Source organism: Diadema setosum, chromosome 4 (assembly GCF_964275005.1).
Source record: "Diadema setosum chromosome 4, eeDiaSeto1, whole genome shotgun sequence".
Classification (NCBI taxonomy): Eukaryota; Metazoa; Echinodermata; class Echinoidea; order Diadematoida; family Diadematidae; genus Diadema; species Diadema setosum.
The window spans coordinates 43149893-43173231 of record NC_092688.1 but is presented as its reverse complement, the minus strand read 5'-3'; the positions used below and the strand labels follow the sequence as shown (position 1 = coordinate 43173231).

The window sequence follows — 23339 nt, the reverse complement described above, 5'->3', positions numbered from 1 at the left end:
TAATTGGATTAAAAGAAGATTATTAGCCAGCTTTACCTTATGGATTAAAGGCCATTAGAAATAACAGCCAAGAAATAAGAATTAAGATCTCCACATCCCCATAATCTCCAACTTGGAACGCCAAAATGGGAAAATAATTTGGCACACCAGGGGACAGTGGTATCTGAATAAAAGTGACATCCTACATATATTAACTGAATAATCCCCAAACTGCAAGGAAAAATGCTTGACATGTGCGCCAATTCACTAGCACCATGAGGTTCAATTTTGCAACTCTGCACAGCGAGCTTCATATCTTTATTCACACACATGAAGATCCTCTTTTTCTCTCATTTTCCTTTTTTATTGTTTTATGTAAGAATCTGGTTCGTGTGGAATCCTGTAAGTTAAGCGAATGCACATTCCTATCATAAATATTTGATACTGCACGCAAGTTTGATAAAACACATCTTTCTTCTTTTCTTTTTTTTTTTTTGCCACAGCATTACCCAAACTTGATAAAGGTCACATCAGTGATAATAGCATAATTACTCCCTGTGTAAGAATATGAATACATCACAACAAACTGACCAAGTGATGTGGCATACGCTCCAGATGTCCTGAACTACAACCCGTACGACAGCGTGAGCTGAAAATTCTGACGATTTCTCCTTATGTACGTTACTGCTAAGCAACAGCAAGGGGGAGCGGATACGTGTGCTCCATTAACGCTGACCTCACAAGGCCTATACATCCTATCTAAACACCAGCACCACTGACGGAGAACTACACAGTGCAGGACAGCGGACCGTGTTCGCAAAGCTGCAATGCTGGTGGACTAAATTATGTGAAAGAGATTAAGGACGTCAATCCCGTCGTCATGTGACGTTGGGGTTCCAGGACGATGACGGGCTCATGGTGGGTGTCTCCTGCCGGCTGGACGGGCCCGAGCTGTTACCGAGGGTGTTCTTGATGTCCATCTTGGGGCTGGTGGCGAAGAGGGCGGCCCGGTCCTGCCCCTGCCCCTTCTTGACCCAATGCCGGTAGATGTCGAAGGCACAGCCGTCCAGCGCCTTGCGGATGGCCTTGATGGCGTAGGGGTTCTCCTGGATTGTCCTGGGCGAGACTGGACGATGACCACTGTGGCGTCGCATCCGGCAAACCCCGTAAACTACCAAGCCTGCAGCCTGCATACAACAGGTCATGAAACAGACATATGGTTCAGAATGTTGGCAAGGGTTAGAGGCAAGTCATCCACATTTGGTGGAGACTGGTAATGAGACAATACTGGCAAAACTGCAAAGTAAATTCAGGAATGAGGTGATGTAAACAACCCCGGTGGTACGACTGACATGCTGGATAATCACTTCTCACATAGTTAAGGGTAAAAAAATATACACATATTTAATACTAACTTTACTTTTAGAGAATTCACAATGGTAGTTAGATCCCTTGATAGTTCAGTATTACAAATCATGTTTGCAGCACTTCTCAAGGCTAATATCTCAATAAGCTGCAGGAGTGGGTAAACACTCGACTAAGAATAAATGAGACAATTAGGCTGGTCATTTGTACATTGTTTATGTTGTTTGTTTTGTTTGTTTGCTTTTTGGTTGCATTAAAAAATAAAGAGAGAGAGAGAAAAAAAAAAGAATAGGTGAGACTACAATCAAGGATGCCAACATTCACACATCAAAATCAGGAAGGTTTAAAAAAGCAATCAGGCAGTTAACTTGTGTTACATGTATCTCAATGAGCAGCTCTGCTGCATGTGACTTGAATGCACTTTCAAGGAAAAAAATCATAGCTTACATTGAAGAAGCATAATTTCTCTTTGATAACAAAAAACAACAAAATACTAAAAAACAAACAATTTGGTCGCTCTGTATATGAAATTACTTGGCACATACACACACATATACCATTGTACATATCTACATAAATTGTTGGTTTTAAGAAAAACTCTATTTTTGATGAAATGAGTGCAGATTTGAAACAAACCTTAAATTTTCTCCTGGCATTGAATGTCGAAGCTGCAGGCACCTCAGACTGCTGAAAGAAGGGATGTTCCAATGCCTCCTTGGCCGTCAGCCTCAACTTTGGGTCTACTACCAGTAACTTTGATATCTACACAGAATGAGGCAAAGAGAGGGATGTGAACTTATATACCTGTGACATAACAACAGTGCAATATGTGTGTGTGTGTGTGTGTGTGTGTGTATGAAAAGGTTTGGACCGTGCATCATTACACCAAAACAATCCCCTGACAAAGACTTATGTGTGTGTGATAGTTTTGTGTGTGTGTGTGTGTGTGTGTGTGTGTGTGTGTGTGTGTGTGTGTGAAAAGATTTGGACCGTGTGTCATTATACCAAAACAAACCCGTGACAGAGCCTGAGTCAAGATAACATTTCAGCAATGCGAATCCTCTGAAGAAAATCTGAGTCAAGTTAGCATTAGAGCAAAAGAAAATGATCCCCTGGGGACAAAATCTGCAAAAAGATGATATTACTGCAAAGTAATCCCTGGCATAATCTGAGTCCAGACACATTACAACAAAACAATCGTCTGACAAAACTGACGTTTCAACTCAATTACACTGCCTGCCGTGAGGTTGTTGAATGCCATTCTCTATACTGTACAACCAGAAATTTTCATGTGCATGAAACTTGTGTGAATTTCGCAAGCCAAGATTCTCTAAAGAGTTTGTCTATACAATGCATTGAATGTCACTGGTGATCTTCCAAAGTTTCATGCCATGAAAAAGGCAGTCCGCACCGATTCACAAAGTTTCATGCTATGAACATTTCTAGTATAAAAGTTAATGGGCAGAAATACAGCAACCCCTTTCTACACTGCACAGATGCCTTTAGTGAATTGTATTCTATGTCCCTTTCATGAATAAACATTTAAATGACTGCATATTATTCATTTCTATGATGCATGCAAAAATCATGCAATTTCTCAAAAAAAAAAAGGAATAACAAATTGACCTAAAAAAAAAAAAAAAATGGTGGTGTCATTTGAGGAGCTTAAAAGGTCCACTTTCCTTAGGGAAAATACTCTGATATATCTTAAGTACTTGTCACTCTCTGATATACAATGGTATGCCAGCGTCTTCTCCAAAACTTGATTGTGCCCTTCTGTATGTATCCAAGTCAGTTATAATCATCAAAATCAACTTTTGTTGCAGCAAACATGAGAGTAAATATAGTGACAGAGAATCACAAAATTAGGGTGTCCATATATATTCTTTTTGCAAAACGATCAAATTTGTTATTATGTCAATGCCAACCACTCAACATATAGCTTGAGTAATATTCAGACAAGTATTACAAAGTAAATGGAAGCAGGATCTGACTAGATTGAGCTTGACAGAAGAAAGCAAAATGATATATAACAGTTGGGTAAACTGATACATATCAAAAGGCGAACTCACAAGATCCTTGGGCATGTCAGTGATGTCGTCCCACTCAGGACTGCCGAAGCGGTATCGTCCCTCCATAATTGCCCTCAGCATCAGCATCTTCTTCCGATGCCAGAACGGAGGCCTGCCGACAAGTCTGTGGAATAGGAATTCATAATCAAAGTCATATCGATTCATTCAATTTCATAATCACATTTACAGCCAAATTCACGTTTACATTCAATTTCAAATTCACTTCTAAATCTCAATATGAAATCAAAGGCATTTCTAAATCTGAATCTGAATTCAAGTTCACCATCAAACTCATATACTTAGTAAGCTAAACTCAATTTCACTATCAAACTCATCTAAATTCAAATTCAAATGGCACTGTTAGCATTAAACATTCTAAAAAAGTCAAAATACACATATCTAATAGACACATAACAGGATACCATTCCTTAAGGACCTTCATTACGAATGTAGTGGCAGGAAGAAAGGAATATGTTACCAGTACAAAATCAAACTCTGACTACAACAGAGCACAGACAAACATTCAAAGTAGATCGCTTCAACACGTATAAGAGTTTCAGACAAATCCAGGGTAGAGATTGAAAAATACATCAAGGGTCAGAGAACTCCTTTTGATGTCCTTTGAGAATCTTTTTGTTCTGGTGTTCTGTGGTTCAATCATGGCCAATCAAGCTTAAAGTAATTATTTTAATTGCCATGCAGCATTGTTGGACTTCACATCCCGTGAGGACCACGTGCAAAACTGTAACAGAACAGGAATTAGAAGTCACTTTCATGCAATGTATATATACCACCCACTCATCACAATGTCTTGCCAGACAGGACACGGTGACCGAACATCAAAGAAAATTTGGAGGACACTTTGTACAGTTTAGTTGTTTCAGTTTTTATCAAGGGCCGGTGTACTTTTACTTAGAAGAATCTTCTCATCCATTTAAAGTGGACACTAATGGACTGAATATTGCATATATGGACTATTTCACATATCAGTTGTATTGCATGCTAGTGACTTTAGAGAGGCAGATTCATCTAAAACATATTCACATATATGGTTCACACATGCTAATCTTCTAACACTGACTTGAACCAGAAATGTCCTCTCATGCATTTCCAACTGGGCATCAATGGTACAAAGTGCACATTCAAATGAAGACCGGCAATCATAAAGTCAATGAGGTCAGTGAATTCAACACTTAAAGAGGCACACACAAACACACACATACACACCAACTAAAGAATAAATCTCTGCAAAATAAGGCCAACAAAGTAGACTGAGCTGATGAAAGCAATCTCCAAGAGGCATTGGTCCCAGAGTTCACTTGTGATCTTTCAGCCTTCCTGCAGCACCCCATACCATTTTAAACAATATCCTCTCCCCTCTCCTCCATTTATGCCCTAGCACATAACTCTGGTACTGTGGATTCACTTCATCTATACAAGAATAGATTGCCAGTATGTGCAACAAAGTATCAAAAACTGCCAGGATAGTAGCCAAATTACAATGCACTAGCATAAAAATCCAATATCTACCAATAGAATACCTTTCTGGTTCATCTATAATCCAAGAAAAAAATCCAAGGCACAATGGTCAAAATTTATATTTGCAAATGAGATGCTTTGATGTCCTGGCCTGCTCAAATTTGTTGCTTCCAAATACGACGAGTTTCACAACATTCACATAAAACACGTCTGTAGGACAGAAATGTTGAATCTTATCTGGCTGCCTGGTGAATGATGACCCAATGTGATAAACTGGATTTCTCTTGTTGTTTATATATTCAGCTGGTTGGCACAGGACAGAGGAACACGACGACCAGAATTTTGCTTCCAAGTCACGCATCGCAATCAGGAAACCAGTCATGGTGTCCAACTTCCCTTCCCAGCGTGAGACATTTGTGACTTTTGTGGCATGTTGGAGTGAATGATCATTGGCAGTTCATTCCCAATGTCACATTCTCAATATCTACACTCTGAAAGACCCATTATTTCCTTCATGAATAGTTTATTTTACAATGTACAGTTGAACCTCTATTATCCGGCCTCCCTTTATCCGGATCTCTCTATTATCCGGACGCAATCTCGCCGTGATTTTTTTTAAATCTTTTTTTAATAATTACGGGAGGAAAGGGGGATTCCCAACTCCTTGAGAACTCCTACACAAACACACATGAATTACATATACTTGATACATTTCTTAATAATCATTTAGGTAAATCATCCCAAGAATTTATAAAAGACTAGAAATGTCGCTTTGGCGACTGGTATGCCTCCGCCATAATGCATGATTTTCCCAATAGGTCTAGATAGTACATGTGGACAATGTGTGATTACATTTTCACAAAATTGGCAAAATATTGAAATGACAAGTTTGTCACAAATGTGTTGAATGTTCACCTTCCTTGACCTAGGTTTAATTGGATGAATAGGAGAGCATGTATCTAGGGATTTAAGGACTTTAACTTGACTTTGACACATTCATACATTTAGGCATTGAGTAATTTTCAAGGTACAGGTGTGGAGAAAAAGTGCAATTTCTGAATTGAATAGTAAATTGTTACCATTTTCATCTGGCCCTTGACCCTAAAATTCATAAGATAATCACTTTCAGGTAGAACATGCATAATATGTACTAAGTTTCAAGATAACTTGAGCCACTTCGAGATATGGAGGAAAAAGTTAGTTCAGCACTTTCACTTGATCTTTGACCTTTTGACCTTTGAGGCAAAAAAAGAAGAAAAAAAAAACTTTCCAGAGAATTTCTATTAGGTTACACATGCATACACCAAGTGTAAAAAAATAATAACCCTGCTGGCATTGCATAAATATGAGGGAAATAGTAAAATTTTGAAGTGTTGCACTTGACCTTTGACCCCTGACCTTTGACCCCATGAACCCTACATTCTCTAGATAATCACTTCCAGTCAGTACATGTATATACTATGTTCCATGAAGATACCTTGAACAATTTTCCAAGGCACGGAGAAAAAAAAAGAAGTTTTGATATTTTTACTTGACCTTTTGACCTTTGACCTTTGACCTCATGACCCAAACTTTCACCAGAGAATCTTGATTGGGTAATACATGTATACACTAAGTTTCAAGAAAATATCTTCAGGCATTCAATAGATATGGCGAAAATAAGGAAATTTCATGTATTTGACCCTGACCTTTTGACCTTTGACCTTTGACCTCATGACGCAAACTTTCACCAGAGAATCTTAATTGGGTAATACATGTATACACTAAGTTTCAAGAAAATATCTTCAGGCATTCAATAGATATGGTGGAAATAGTGAAATTTGATGTATTTGACCTTGACCTTTTGACCTTTGACCTTGAGCATGTGCACCCAAAAGTTGATAGGCACAACTTCACCCCCTAATACACATACATGCCAAGTTTCATTAGGATACCTCAACAGGTTTTGATAGTTACCTTGTCCACAAAATTCATTACGGACGGACGGAAGGACGGACGGACGGACGGAAGGACGGACGGACGGACGGAAGGACGGACGGACGGACGGACGGAAGGACGGACGGACGGACGGACGGACAACCCGAAAACATAATGCCTCCGGCACCACTTCGTGGCGGAGGCATAAAAATGATTTCATTCTTGCAAACACGAACCTCTATTTTGGGGTCTGTTACTGAGTGTAACAATGAAAAGGTTGCAGTATACACATTACTACATGTGGTACTACAATGGGCTACATCAGTACATGTGTATGTATAAATGTACATGTATAAAGCATTGAGTCTCCCGTATCCGGCCAAATCCCTTATCCGGATGAGCCCCGGTCCCGACTTGTCCGGATACGAGAGGTTCAACTGTAGTTGAAATCTATCTTAGCCAAAAATTCTATGCAACAACAGTGCTGTAACCCTCTCTGTGCCAGGGACATTTAGACAGTGTGTACAACCCCATGGGGTTTCTGGGCAAATTAGCGTACACAGGGTCAACCACAGTGTTTGCAGTACTTTGTATTTAACTTGCCTAATGTGAGATTCATATGTTGAGATGTTTCTGCGTCTATTTCACTCAAACCCTAGCATCATGCAGTAATTTCTTCCAAATAAAAGAGACTGGTTATCAATAACTTTCAATGAACTTCCTGCACATTCATAATAATCATTTCTTCTATTTCTTCTATCTATTTCTTACTTTCTCCTGACAAAAGTTCATAAGTAATTGTAGATGACTGCAACCTGACCAACATTCTGCAATACTTCCACCAATTCCTCTATGTACATAAAACACAGTCATCAGTGTAGTATACAGCATGATGAATTAATTTGGATATAAATCATCAATGGACTATCTCAACCCTGAACATGATTTGACAAAAGGTGTTGGGAGTCATTACCACAAATATCTTGTACTGACACACGCTGTGCAAGAATTACTAATAGCATGCACAGACAAATCATTAAATTAGGAATTTCATGAAGTGAACCCTGAGTAAGATAGCAACAGTGTTCCTGTTTTGTGGTTTTCTGGCTCGTGTGACCAAAATAGCAAGCTAGCAGGACAAAGCTCATCACAGAGACATGGTTTACGACATATCCTTCCTCTAGTTGGCTGTGACGTTACCAGACTGTTTCCATTTGTTGCTAGGCAGCACTGTTAACAGAAGCAATACCTTTGCTTCACGCTTCCTTGACCTTCCTTGAGACGGCACGTATTTGACACAATCTAATCCCCATATTAAAAGCTACACAAGATTCTGCCATAACTGATTAGACTTCAGTCATAAGATTCTACTCACACATGAAATATAGTATCTGCACTATTCTATGTCAAATACAGAGAGTTGCCAAGATTACTTTTAACATCCTTAAATCCACATTCATTTCAATTGCTCGTAATGGTTGCATTCTAACAAGGTGTCATACCAGTCTAAGTTGGGACTTAGCAGGAGGTTGATGAACTTCCGTCTGTAACTTTTGTGCTATCTCACATTTCAGTCAATTTTGAAGACATACACTGACAACATACATGCTCAAAAATTTGCTAACAGAAGTCAATGATTCATTTAAAAGCAACATTGTTCTGTGTATACAACATTTTTGTTATGAATAGGTACAGCATCATCTGTACAACTGCAAGTATATATCTAAGGTACTCTTCTTTGAATATCTTATGCATATACACCATGCACACACAGACACACACAAACATTTAAACACACCACACAAACACATTTCTATCAAACAAGTAGTACCCCTTAATCAAGGTGACAGCATAAAGTTCACAATCCCACAACTCATGTGTCTGTCCATTTGTAAGTCAGTCTTTTCGTTAGTCCGACTCTCAGTCAGTCACTTGAATGAAGGAGTCTGTAGAGTAGTCAATGACTTTTTGGTTAGTCATTGACTAAGTCACTCATAGTCAGGCAGAAAGTTTAGATGTCAATTTAATCATTGGTTATAGAGTGTCTCCAGTCAAGGAGTGGGTCAGAAGACGTGTTCGTCATTCAGTCAATAAGAATCAGTATGAAGTCAATCATGAGTCTTTTAGTCAGTGGGTTGGCAGAAAGTATATGTTGGTCAGTCCTAGAGTTAGTCATCAGGTCAGTAAAAGAGTCTGTATCACAGTAACAGTCAGTCAATTGAATGACAGGCCTGTTTAATAGTGAAAAGCTTGCTGGACAGACAATACATCCATTTATCAGTCTGTCTGTCTGTCTAGCATTCCATTAAATACAAAATAAGGACACACAACAATGACAGACTTGGAAATGTCCCACACTCATGAATTTGACAATTTCAAGCAAGTTGTGCAAACTCACAGTGTGAACATAATGACCCCACAGGCCCAGAGGTCAATCTTCTGACCGTAGCTGGTGATGTTCTCCAATCCCATGCTGCACTTCAGCATCTCGGGTGCCATGTATCCCGGCGTGCCACAAAGCTCTGAAAGTTTTAAGTAAGGAAAAAAAAAAAAGAAATAAATCCAGATCCTTTTGCAAGACAATAATTCATGAAAGTCTCAGAGACGACTTGGATGAATATTGGGGGCAATATTGCACACAAAAAAAGAAGTGATCAAATAAATGAGGTGTCTTGACTTTTGTTGCTTGCGATTGTGAAGCTTGGTCTTTGACTTTCCTCTGGGAATTTTGATATCATGATCTTTAGTTTGATCAGTATATTTTTGCACCATAATGTGCATACATTAACGGATGAATTTGCAAAAAATCATACCAAACAAAACTATAGACTTAATAGCCGCACAGCCAAGCAAGAGACACCACACAGAGAACAATATTCCTGACAAAACAAATTTCCCTTCAGTAGTGTATGGCTGGATCATAAAAAGATTAAGTAATGAAGGGAAATTACTGATGACATGAATTAATAGAGGGCAATTTGTCCATCAGTTGCAATTATCTAAATCAGTCACCTCGTAGGAGCACGCCCCCGGAGAGTTCAGCTGCCATGCCAAAGTCTGAGATCTTGATTCGCATGTCGCTGTCTAGGAGAATGTTTTCAGGCTGCAGAGATGAAGAAAAATTGAAAGAAAATATGCATTTTTGAAGTTTTGATACAACAACGGCTCATCCTGTATCATATGTGTTTGCCATTCAGGATGTTGGTTGCCATTACCTAGAATGTACCCTAGAGAAAGTTGTTGCTCGTCACAAAAAGCTTTCATAACTGAGAAATACTAGTTTTGTATAGCCGCGCGTGACCATGCATGCTGCATTAGTAGGCATTTCACAAAATACAGCAGTAGCTGTACTTAGTCCTTTGGCGTGTGTACATTTCCTTTGCTCGCACAGTGTGTGCAAACATTTATATCAAATACTTTCTATCGCTATCACCTCACTTCCTTACACGCTTACAGCACAAATGTGAGACATTCCGACGCCGGGATGCAATTGCAGCAAGTCATATCCTTGCGTGTGTCTACAGTACATACTGTAAAAGTGGATATTTTCGCGCGACTAATTTTTCGCGCTTGGCCGGGTAAGTAGAGTTTCGCGTGTTCTTAATTTCGCGGAATCATGATAACATGCACAGGAACATACGGCAAGCAAAAATATTTGCGTGCTTTTATTTTTGTGCTAGTTTCTGGTTGCGCGAAATGCGCAAAAATTTCAACATCACGAAAATGTCCACTTTTATAGTATGTTACACATTATATGAATGCACGTAAAGCAAGCAAGGTGAAGCATGCATAAACGCACATTGCTTTTATACACCGTTGACTGCACATACCCAAGTGTTTGGTGAAGTTTTGACCAAAAAGATAGAAAAGATAGACAACAATCATCATAAGGATGCCTATCAGGTGCATTAATATTGTATCGTATTGTACCATTACAACCCCAATATCTTTTTACATTAACACTTCCTGAGAAAAATTTATGTAAAAACTTTTAACAGCCTGATATAAAGGTATAAACAACAATGTGAAAGAACTACTTTACTTCGAAATGTACAAGGGAAATAATAGAGTGACATTAAAAGGGAGAGGCTGTACCTAAAGAGGTATGAGAAATGACTTTTTAAAAAAAGTGGAATGGAAAGTATGCAAAGCTCTCTCCACACAGCAGTATCGTGCCTTGCAATTTCGAGGGTGCCCGGCCAGCTGCGCCTGGCGCGCTGGCTCTCTTGAGTCGCTGCTGCTACGCTGCGTCCTCATGACAACACATGCTGCCACGCTGCTGATTGGACTGTGCCATTGCCTGTCTGCACCCAGCTGCTTACGTACATACGTGCGTCTGCGAGTTGAAAAGGCGACACTGAACTTCAAAGTTTGTACAGAAAGTTATCGGACTATGCAATTAATGTGTAAATGCAAACAATAACCCTAGACAACTAGTCTAAGATCCCCAAATGCCAAAAATATACAGGTGCCTTGATCTTAGACAAGTTGTCTTGGGATTTTACACTTTGATTCTGGCTTTGGCCCAAGATGTACATAAGCTTCAAACTTCTATTACACTTTGCGACTACTCTATACCTAGTGATGCTGATAGAGACAGCCAAGATATTACACAAATATATTTTGTCTTGAGAGAGTGTTCTATTACTGAAAAACTATGGGCAGAGGTGACTCCAAAATAGCACTATTCACTGAGGAGGCACAGCCGCGAAGCTAATACTAGCAGTACTTTTGGAGGCACCGAGGCCTACAGTTTTTAACCAGAAACTTGGAATCAGGCAGAGTATATTAATTGCTTTATAGTCTGGATCAAAAATCTAAACAAAAGAACGGGAAAATGTGAGGCGAGAAGTTGCGTCATGGATGTGATGTTGACATGGAATCCTACAATGACCATACCAAGCAGTGCACAATGTCAGAATTGGTTTGTGAGAAATTGTTACATTCACAGGGTGACGGTTTAAAGATGTATTCAATGTCAGAATTGCTTTGTGATGTCACAATTGTTTTGTTAGAAATAGTTACATTTCACAGAGTGATGGTATGAAACAGCGCACAATGTCAGAATTGCTCTGTGACATCATTTTGCAAATAACGTTTGCAAAATGTCGTCATAGGAGTGACATCATTTTGCAAATTGTATGCCATGGAGTGTCAAACATGTAAACATTCTGACTTAGCTGAAGATATTTACAATCACAAGAAGCTCTTTCAACCAATCTTGAGAGGATAAATTTTTCACCAAAATATAACAAGACACTATCATTGTTACTTGCAATTACAAAGGTAAGACTAGACTTCTGAGACACAAAGCAGCATACATCTACACATGGTAGGTGAGGAAAGAAATCTAGAAAATACGTACAACTTTCACGTGTATAAAAAACAGCATATAAAAAGCAAATATTTACCTTTAAGTCTCTATGTACAATGTTATTGCTGTGAATGTATGCAACTGCGCTGATCACACTCCGCATTATTGCCCTGAAAGAGAAAAACAAGAATGCAAATATGGAAGTATATGTGCAGATTAGCCATTCATCAACTTCACGATTCTAAGACTTTGCTGGAAAAAAAGTAGTGTGGTCAACCAACACACTCTCTGCCTCAAGAAATCCGAGTTTGTCTTTAGAAGGTAAATATCTGGTAACATAGAAAAGAAATTTAAATACATACATTTGAAAAATGATGCTTACAATGAATCCACTGAACATCTGAGATATATGCATCAATGCCTACAAATATCCAAGCTGTATTGTCAAGGAATTGTGACATGATGAAGCTTTATTTCACTAACATGATCAATAAGTATCTTTTTCTTCCTTTTTTTTTTCCCAATGAGAAACAGTGAATAGTCTATGTTCAGGTCACTTGCTCAAAGTTGCAAATTCTGTGTGCTGTTTTTGTAATGATATGCAGCTAATACAATGTGTCTGTGGGGGGGGGGGGAGAAGGCTTTAATGAGAAAATATGATTGGCCATAAGAAATCATTATCGTCAGCAGCAAAATCGTCATAAATATCATAATTACAATGATGATGATTAAAATGATACTACTACTACTGCTACTGCTACTGCTACTACTACTACTACTGCTACTACTACTGCTACTACTACTGCTACTGCTACTGCTACTGCTACTGCTACTACTACTGCTACTACTACTCCTACTACTATTACTATTACTACTGAAGAATGAAAACAAGAGAAATAGAAAAAGAAGGAAAAGGAAGAGGAAATGACAAAAATGAAAATGAAGACCTGCCTCACCTTGTTTTCTTCTCTGATAATGTGACTACATCAGTGAGGTAGTCAAAAAGTTCCCCTGAGGGACATCTGGGGGAGGAGAAAAATGAATGGTCTCTGTGAAGCAAAATACTATATACACAATAAGAAAGCAAGTTAACAAACGATGACATGGACACCAGAAAACAAATGAGCAGAGCAAACAGCCTGATGTCAAAATGAGTTGTGTACACCCTATATACATCTACTGCAACAATACTGGAACCTTTTGATTTCACATGCTCACAGATTCAGCTTGATATGGTCATGCAGGCTTACCTACTATCTGGTAAACCAAGTATCATCGAGATGCCAAGCAGGCTTTTCTAAAGTTACCAGACAAAATATAAAGAATTATAAAAGTCAGAGGGAAAGATCAAGAGCTAAATATCTTTACCTTTCTGAAAAAAAAAATACCTTGAGGAAGCACAAAATCAATATGTCGATTTCGAAATGCCCGACTTGGAAATGACATACCCCGCTACCATAAAATAAGTGATGAGTCTGTCAAAATACTTACAATTCAAAGACGAGGAAGAAATAGGTGGGAGATTCGATGAAATCGATCAGCTTGACTGTCGGGGAAAGAGAACAAAAGGGAAATCATGCAGCATGAGTATCATGAGTAAAATATACCTGGTACATGAAGTTGCACACATCCACAAATTTAAACTGCACCACAGAACATAATGCCAGTGTGTCAGGAATACCTCTAACACACTGTATCCATAACAACATCAACTTTCCTGTTCAGCACTTTCACCACTTCTAATAACTCCATATTCCCAAATGTCCAGGTGAGGAAGTGACTCAAATCCTCTCCTGCCATCATATCTATTTTTCTCTCTCTTACCACATGCACCTACAAACACATATCGGTACACACATACATATTGTACATCTATACACACACCCATTCTTATCTCCCGTCTTGGCCCTATTGAGTATTGCATTGCATCTATTGAATGTCCAGAGGCAATGCTCACTGAACAAAAGCACAATTCCGTACCCAATGTCTTCCTCCCTGCTCTTCCCCTATGGCACAGATGAGATGTCTTTGACTTTGGCTTTGGCTTTGGCACTTGCTCCCACTGGATGAAATCGCCATGGCAACAGTGAGTCTCTGGCATATTGGCACACTAAAACTGGATCCTTGATCACCAAGAAATGGGACCAATCCTTTTATAATCAGGGATCTTCAGATTCGAATTCTTGATGAGATCATGGCTCACTTCTTGCTCAGAAGTACAGAGAAAACAGGGAATCCAGCGACATTCTGTCCTTTTTGATTACAGTCTTTTCCTTATGATGGAGTAAAAGAATGAAGCTCCTATACCAAGGGAACAACTTCTTCCAACATCAGTCTTAGTCCAAACTAACTGGAACATTACCCTTCATCACTGTTTTAAGAGTCCACACTGGCATCTACATGCACTCCCCTGGCCCCATTGCTTTAATGTCTAGACTGTGGGTATACATACAATAACAGAATGTACACTGTAGTGAGGGGGGCAAGGCTGATGATGTGGACAGGGGATCTGACCGCCTAGAAACCATGTTGGCAGCCACGTGATTTTCCAGCCAGAGTTCCGTCCTTACATAACTTGGGACTGGCTGTTATGCAAGCCCTCCTGGACTCTTCAAACAGTGCTGACCTCCCCATGACCTATAAACAAGAGAACCCGCCCTCCACACACCCACTTCTGAGATTATTGACCAATGAACAAATACAGAGGGATTATTCCTGGGGATGGGAAAATGCAAACAATGCAACCCTACACAAGCGCTGACCTCGTTTTTGAAAGGGGGCAGAAAGTAAGTTTGTATGACATAATAACATGCCAGCACTTTTTACTACAAGGAAGATATCACACGTTAATATTTCTTTGGTTGCTAGGGTTAACACAAGACTTAATTAAACCATGGGTTGGTTCATGTTGTAATGCTGAATGTAAATCACTGTAAATCTGGAATATGATTTTCTCTTCTCTTCCCCGTTTTTCTTGCAGTTCTACCTTGTTTTGCTTTTCCTCTTCCTTCCACTTGAGACTGGTTTTGATACACTGTACTTTCTGGTTTTTAAAAAGCAGGGCTAAAATATCATATTTCCCTATGGATACTATGTTTGAATTTGGCTTAGAAAGAAAAACATCACTTTTACACACTCACTGCTTGTATATAAATTGTCACAGAATGCTCCAATATGCTGTTTCTTTTCCCCACCATATCATGATCACTATGCATATGATATAATGTCACTATTTTTAAGATAAAAACCTGGCACCATTTACGATGGTACTCTTTACGCTCAATATACCAGACACTACTATTTGCTTAAACCCAGGGCCCTGCAGCATCATACCATAACATTCAACAGGGAGATAATTGACTCACAGGTTATTTAAGTAAAGTGATGTCATATCATGACATTACTCCCATAGCGCTCCAAGTAAATGATGAACAGTGAGAAATTTGAAGGTGTAAGGAAAAATCACTGCATACATTCATAAAAGATCAACAGGTCATAGGGCATTCCACACTGCAGGGATCCCACGAATCACCTAGAAAAGAGGGACATTTTTCTCCAAACCTCCAATAGGATTCAGTGCTCTGCAAGTACCACTGCAGAAAGAGAGATGGCCAAAAATACATGTAACATCTTGCATTTATTTTAATCAATGTCACGTAACTGACAGTAACCCCAGAGCAGCAACCCTTCACATTTCAAGGAAGGAATATACTCAAATAGAAGTCTGTTATCTCATGTGTTTATTCATGTGATGTATACACAGGGGACAGAGGCGAGACATGCAGTTGTATAAGCCAGTTCGGAGTTAGCTCATGGGCACATTGGTCCAAATGACCTTTCTTTTTTCTCAGTCGGTTACGGGGCTCTTCACTCGTTTTCAGAGCGACATAATGCATAAGCTTTACGTAACGATTTGCACATTTATAGTATTCGTCAATCCTGCTTAAACAAAGAATGAACTCGCATAGACCAGATGACCAGAATGATCCGTCAATTAACACTTGGGAAAGCATCCATTTCATTATCTTACATTGAATGTAAGAACAACCTCTTTCTATCGATATTGCCAAATACCACTTTTGCTGTCAGGTGGATGTGCTGGCAAGCAGCATTTATAAGGTTACATGAATAATCATTATACATAATAATACATCACAGACGCTTATCCAAGTGACTTTAAAAACCAACGTGCCTGTTGGTCCGAATGACCTTTTTTCTGCTCATGCGCAGAGTGGAACTCCGAACTGGCTTATATGCTCAATACTCCACAAGGATTCATCGTATTCCACTTGCAGAGATTTAACCTGCTGTGGCAACTGAGAGTGATCCTACTTCATGAGCACTGATTCATTCTACTGATTGTCCAATCAATCACCTTCAGCTATCGTGTATCAGAAACACAAATTACGTGTAGTTGCCCTATTAGGTAATAACACGTCAGGAGTGCCTTCTCCTTCTTCTTCAATGTGTATTGTACTGGATAGCACTTATGACAGTAAACTACAATGATTCCAGTGGAAGGTGTAACTCGATCCCCTTTGCTCATCCCCTCCCCTCACTCCTGGTCATTTTGTTTCCTTGTTATGCCTTCCTCTTTACAGCTCTTTGATCAAAAATTGGCAGCTCTATCTGGTATTGTCAACATGAATGTAACCAGTGAGCAGGCAACATACGGCTGATGTGTACTGTGTGTACCTCAGGGTCACATGACATGATTTAGAGCCTACAGTTGGTCCTACGGTCAGTGTGCAGTTGTTTGCGTGCAGCGATGAATGTCGCCGTACAAAAGTGAAGTGCAATATAATACAGCGCCCGGCTTGTGTTTCTAAATGGGCCTGTACCTGGGTGTTACAATGTGTGTGTGACATACAGTGTTACAAAAATGCCTTCCTCTTTCCCATGTCTAGCTTGAAATTCTCTTCTTGCAGAGAATTTCAGTTTCAAATACTACACGATCAGGCTACGACAAATTTTGAGCCTACAATGTGTGCGGCCCTGCTCCTCAGGCTGACTGCTCACTGGAAGAACAGATAACTCTGGGCCATGGCCGAGTAAGACCCCGTTTACAGTGCGGGGCCGGGCTCGGCCGCGGCCGAGCCTAGCCTCAATTGCGCGGCCGAGCCTCGCTAATTTTGTCCGTTTACACTGCTGGGCTCGGCCGCGCTTTTAATTCAAACCTTTCAATATTTTGTCGTAGTGGCGCTCTGCTTGTAAACAAACGCAATTTGGTATAGCCTGGTTTTCAGACCCTTTGCAAACTGGATTCCGTGGCGACGAAGTCGCCATTTGGGCAAAGGCCTTTGCCGAAGGAAAAATCCTTTGCAAGGCAAAACCACTTTCAACTATACTAGTTTTCCACGTTGAGGGGGTTAATATCGTGAATAGCGAAATATAACGGGCAGAGGGTCTGGAAACCAGACTAAAATTGGCCGCGCACTTGGCCCAGTTTGCGTTTACACCAAGAAGAGGCCGGGCTTGGCCGCAGCTTGGCCGCGGCTCGGCCGCGGCCGAGACCACCTCCAGAGCGAGGCCAAATGCGAGGCCAATTTTGGCCTTGCATTTGGCCTTTTGCGCGTTTACACTGAAGCGGGGCTGGGCTTGGCCAAGGCTCGGCCACGGCCGAGCCTCGCACTGTAAACAGGGTCTAAGATAAGGTGCAGTATTTTAACATTACTTCACATGAATGTTATTTCTACAACTGACATCCAAACTTTGATGTATACAAGCCATAAAGCTGCCATCCTCTAGCCCATGTTTTCTGTCATTTTTCTCTTCCCTCTCCAGCCATAATTGCCTTCATTATATTAACTTTTATGACTGCATTATCTCTCCCTCTCTTTCCCTTCCTTTTCTTTTTCTTCTTTTTCCAGCACTCCTTTGCTGATCTCTTTCCTCCACCTAGCTACTGCTAATATCCACTTTTAAACAATAAAAGCAACAGAGAAACTTTCCCGATTACATTCTCACTATTCACCCATGAAAATCAATTTTCTGAGCTCTGCTGTCTATGACAACATGAAATTCTCAGAAGCTCAGTGATAACATACAGTGTATCTCAGCCTAGGGGAAATCACATTTCCATGTGTTAAAATTACTCAATTGTCCCAAGAGCCCTGAAATGCCGCTGACAGCAGCATCGCTTCATTTTTAAAAGAAAAAGTAAAATAAAATGAGGAATTTACGATGTGTGCTCTCAAATGCAAAATGACACACGACAGCAAACACATGGTGATTTTGACTTTCCTGGGTCCTCTGGGAAGATATTCCCAAGTCTTGCAAGTTGCAATAATTGCTTTTGCATTGGCAGCAACCAAGTAACGACCCATCAGTCGTGACTATCAAAATTCATGCTGAAGTGACTACAATCACTGCAACTTAAACTTGCTAACATCTTCACGAGCCTGTTTCTAGATTTTGTGATCAGCATTTTCTAAACTTAGTGGTCATTTCTGAATATTCAATGCTAAAATGTACAAGGGGCAGAGACACTAATATGTAAAATGTAGGTCACAACTTGGTTTACAAGATACCCTGGCAGAGAAATCTGACACATAAAATTGTGAGGGTAGATACTCAACCACAACTACAATGTCACTGACTTACAAAGGATTAATATCATACTATACCACACACATCACAAACACAGCACTTGTTACACACACACAAACACACACACACACACACACACACATTTTTCAATAATCTTTATTTATTGACATTCAAATCAAGGAGGTTTGAGAAATGGAGTTCCAACTGGCTGTAAGCTGGCTGTAAACATTCGAACAGCTGTCAGTTTTCTTTTGACGTACAAAAGAATTCCACAGGTGCATTTGTGACTTTGATGATCAGGGTTCGATGCCGCCGTCTTCCCGAGCAAAGACACGATTCATTTGGAACGCTAACATAATGTCGGCTATATTTTGTTTGCCTTTTAATGAAAGGAAATTAAATTTCAGCTAATGATAGGGCAAATGAAAAAGAAAGTAACTCCTGTCAAGGATTATGTCAATAAGTGTAAATCTGAGCCTTATGTCGTGAAAATATTTGAACTGCACCCTTACTGATCAATGAAAAGTCGATTTTATCATCTTTCCGATCACTTTCCGACAAATGAAATTTATATGGTATAATCTTCAAGTGGAGTTCTTTATTCATTTATATGTATATAGCGCCGCGCCGACCAAGGATACTAGTACAGTAGGCGGCTGTACCGCCCAAGCCAGCGAGTGGCGGCCAGGCCTGTCATACTCATACACTGTAGTCCGAGTCCCCGCCGGCGGCCGGCCTTGCATTAGCATGCACCACTGCACGCAGCACATAAGCTAACACATACCGGTACAGCGTACTGCTTGATCATGCGATCGATGTGCGCATCACAGATCAGTCATCTCTGCATACGCTAAAAATATGCTGGAAAATATTCACCCACCTGGATATCGTCATAGAATGCCCATCTTTTTTTTTATTTGTTCTCTGTCGAAATGTCGTGAACAAAATCGGGAACGAACAGTGATCTCGAACTTATCCTGTCTCCGAAGCAACTTCTTCCAAGTAAGTACAGTACGTACAATGTACGTAGGCACTAGGCCTACTACCTAGTGCTACTACTACTACTAGTAAGTCGCGTGTGCACGTACTGCGCTGTGGAGTCACCCGCAAACTTCACCCACGCGGCCACGTCACGTCTCGCATGCCAGTAAGGGTCCTATTTCTGCAGATTTTTTTCATTTATTGTCGTGCGAACAACACATGGCAGCTTCGCAGCAACAACCAATAGTCGTATTAAAGGGGAAGGCTAGTAATTGATCAGTGGGAATCAGTGGAAATGCTGGGAGATGATTGTTCCAATCCTTATGGGATTCATTCAAGAGTTCATTGTATATCTATTGTTGTGTGAAAATGATTTGCTTCATAATGGTCTCATATTCAAGTAATGTGCAGTTTAATGCTTCCAGGTTAGCGTCCCTGGTCAGTGACGGAGCATTAATCTGCACATTACTTGAATATGAGACCGTTCTGAAGCAAATCATTTTCACACAACAATAGATATACAATGAACTCTTGAATGAATCCCATAAGGATTGGAACAATCATCTCCCAGCATTTCCACTGATTCCCACCGATCAGTTACTAGCCTTCCCCTTTAACAGCAATTTCTTAAGAATGGAGAAATTTCAAATCATATTAAAGCTGTAATTCAAGTCGAGAAAACAGGAAGTACACATAGAATACGGTCGGTTGTGTGTGTAAATAGCATTAGTCACGTATCACGCGTCAAACATCAAACATGGGATCAAAGGGAATAACACTGTTGTTACTCCATCTCTTGAACCTCCTTGTTCAAATCAAAGCAGATCATAATATCAGCGGATGTCGCTGTATAAACAGAAAGATCACACCTTGTTTTTGTTTTTTTGTTTTTAACACAATTTACAGTTTTGTTCTACCCAGGAGGTACTACCTTTCTTGCAGAAATAATGCTTTCTCAAAGACACACACACACACACACACAACAGAATAGGACTCAGGTGAATAATATGTGAAACAACACAAAAGAACAACTTTCAATTTCATTTTTCTTCAAAATCTGGGAATCTCTACAGGCTGCTTTATGTGATCTCCTATCAAAAAAAAAATGCTGAATTCAAATGAAAGAAGAAAAGTGTCTCACTGATGTTTGGATGTCCGTCACCCTCTGACAGCGTGTTGATAATCATCACCTCATTGCGGTATTCCTCCTTGATCGCTTTCGCTCGATTATCGTCGCCATGGTACTGGTTGGTGATGTCAATAATTTTGACAGCGTACTCTTCGTGCGTCTGGCGATCAGCGCACAAGCGCACCGTACTGCTGACTCCCCTAAAGAGCAAATATAATTATCCAGATAAACTTTGATACAATATCTTTTTATAATAGTGAACACACTCCTACATTTGCATTGGCATATTTGGTTTACTGTGATTGAATGGCACGTTCAATATCATTCCAGGCTGTCTACACAGTATGCTTTTGATCATAAACCAGTACGCTTTACAAATACAGATGTCCGGGTTGTGAAAAGGAATCAGAAAATTTGATGTACAAGAGCAAAATCTGCTGTGACCACCGGTCTGCACTACAGGTATTACTTTTCTTGAAGGCAAATACCTTGACTGACAGCAGCCAATACCAAGCAGGAAAGAGAAATAAACAGAAGTAGGAAACAAAGGAGTGAAGTCCAACACAAAAAGTATGAGATTTTGGGATTGATGAATACAGACAGACAAAAGAAAGAGAGTTAGGGAGAAGGTAAAGACGGTTTAAACAGGGAGAGGAAAAAATAGTGTACAGGTCAACTCTCATCATAACAAAGTCCTCAGGACCGGCAGTTTTCCTGTCTCATGCTGTATATCAAAATTTTGATAGAGCCAAACAGTTAAGATATACTTGTATACTGCTACAGTGTAGATAATCATTTTGGGACATTAATTTTTACATCGTTGTAACCATGCTTGTTCTAATGGGAGTGCACTTTATATACAAGACTGGATGAAGGTTTTGAACAATGACACAGATAACACTTACAGAGATATACTCAGAAATTAGGATGTAACATTGGGGTTTTTTTTTTCTTACCTTCCCAGGACATGCTTGGCTATGTACTTGCTTGAGAATGCATCATCGTACTCAATGCCAAAGTCTGTTTCATCCTGCGGATCAGCACTTCCTTCCACTGTCATTGTTCCGTCGGCAAACCCTGATGGGAGCGGTGTCGACCCTGTGGTCGTTTGCAGTCACTAGAACTTGACAACTAATTCTCCACTGATAAAGATTGATGTTTTGCCGATATCACGATCTTCACAGCACACATCAGCAAACTGTAGTTCCTTTGATGATTATGGATGTCAATTTCAATCCCTCATGATAATTTCAGACATAAAGGACCAATGATTGGATGGCTATGATTTTCATCAACTATGTCAAGAGCAAACTACTGTGACTCAACACAGGGAGACTAAATATCTTGTCTGCAAAAGTTTGTGCGTGAAAAATCCTAAACCTAACCAGGTATTTCCATAGTTAACAGAAGATTGGAATCCGTAATCATTCCATGGCAATGACAGCAGCTTATCAGAGCTGACATTGTACTTGAGCTCTTCCACACGCCTTGAGAATGTTCCCAGAGGTTCTCTGTGAATATATGCAATCAATCTCCAATCCTACAATGTACGTGTCACCTTCTCCGACTTCCTGCGACTCCAGTCATGCGCTGAATCAAACAATGCACTGGTCAATGGGCAGAGATGAGGTTGAAAGGATGCTTTGTTCTTGTTGTTGCAACCTTGATCATCTTTTACAGCTATGAGTAAAACATCACCACATCAACTTGAAACAACAGATCTTTGTCAGATCAATGAACCCGCACGTAGTCGACAGATGTCACGCTTCCTCAGGAATAGAACAATTTTGCATGTCAAGCAAAAGTCACCTGATTTCCACTCTACATATCTTCAAATATCTAACATTTTGCAACTGGACAGCACTGACACTTATCACCATGCTATATTTGGCTTCCAATCTGAAATTGATGGATGATGGTACTTCCGGCACAGCTTTTGCTCAATCTATGAATGATGTTTCTATGACAAATTTCAAAACTTGAGTTGACAGCACACCACAGCAATCAGAAATCCTTTGAGCTCAGCACTTTTTTCTCCCTGCTCAGTGTCACACCATCAACCTGTAAACAAAAAGAAAAAAGAGAACACATAGAAATAACATACTATGCAAGTCTCATTATTGCGCAATTGGGCAATTCCACGTTACTCACGTTACACTTTTTAGGTGTCTCTGCATATTGTAATTGCCATATTTTTTATACTGGAAGGTTTGACATACTCTCTGTTGTACAATAGATGCACAAGTCCTTAGTCTACCATGCAATATTAATAGAATTTTACTAACCACATCCATACCGGAAATGAAGAAAAAATACTTTCGTTACTCACGTTACATTTTTCGGGACGACATAAAAAGCCAGCATGCCTTTATTCAAAAAGTGTCCTCATACTGGGCAGTATTTCAAACAACTGTTGTATGATTTATATGACTCATGTTGTGGTACTCAAATATAGGGGGTCAAAATTTTGAGAGCATTGGAAATATTTGACAGCAATAGCAAAATCGTCGTTACTCACGTTACACGTTACTCACGTTACATATTAGCTCATAAT

General features: G+C 39.8%; 1 protein-coding gene across 1 annotated transcript; it reads right to left on the bottom strand.

Annotated features, from left to right (window-relative positions):
- Window positions 1-283: 283 nt before the first annotated feature.
- LOC140227300 (phosphorylase b kinase gamma catalytic chain, skeletal muscle/heart isoform-like) lies at window positions 284-22158 on the bottom strand. The gene is made up of 10 exons (XM_072307722.1): window positions 21742-22158; window positions 20798-20985; window positions 13618-13672; window positions 13083-13148; window positions 12224-12296; window positions 9825-9915; window positions 9211-9334; window positions 3417-3540; window positions 1981-2106; window positions 284-1166 (listed from the first exon to the last, which is right to left on the bottom strand). The coding sequence occupies exons 1-10, from the start codon at window positions 21843-21845 to the stop codon at window positions 858-860; spliced, it is 1260 nt and encodes a 419-aa protein (XP_072163823.1). The 5' UTR covers window positions 21846-22158; the 3' UTR covers window positions 284-857.
- Window positions 22159-23339: the final 1181 nt, after the last annotated feature.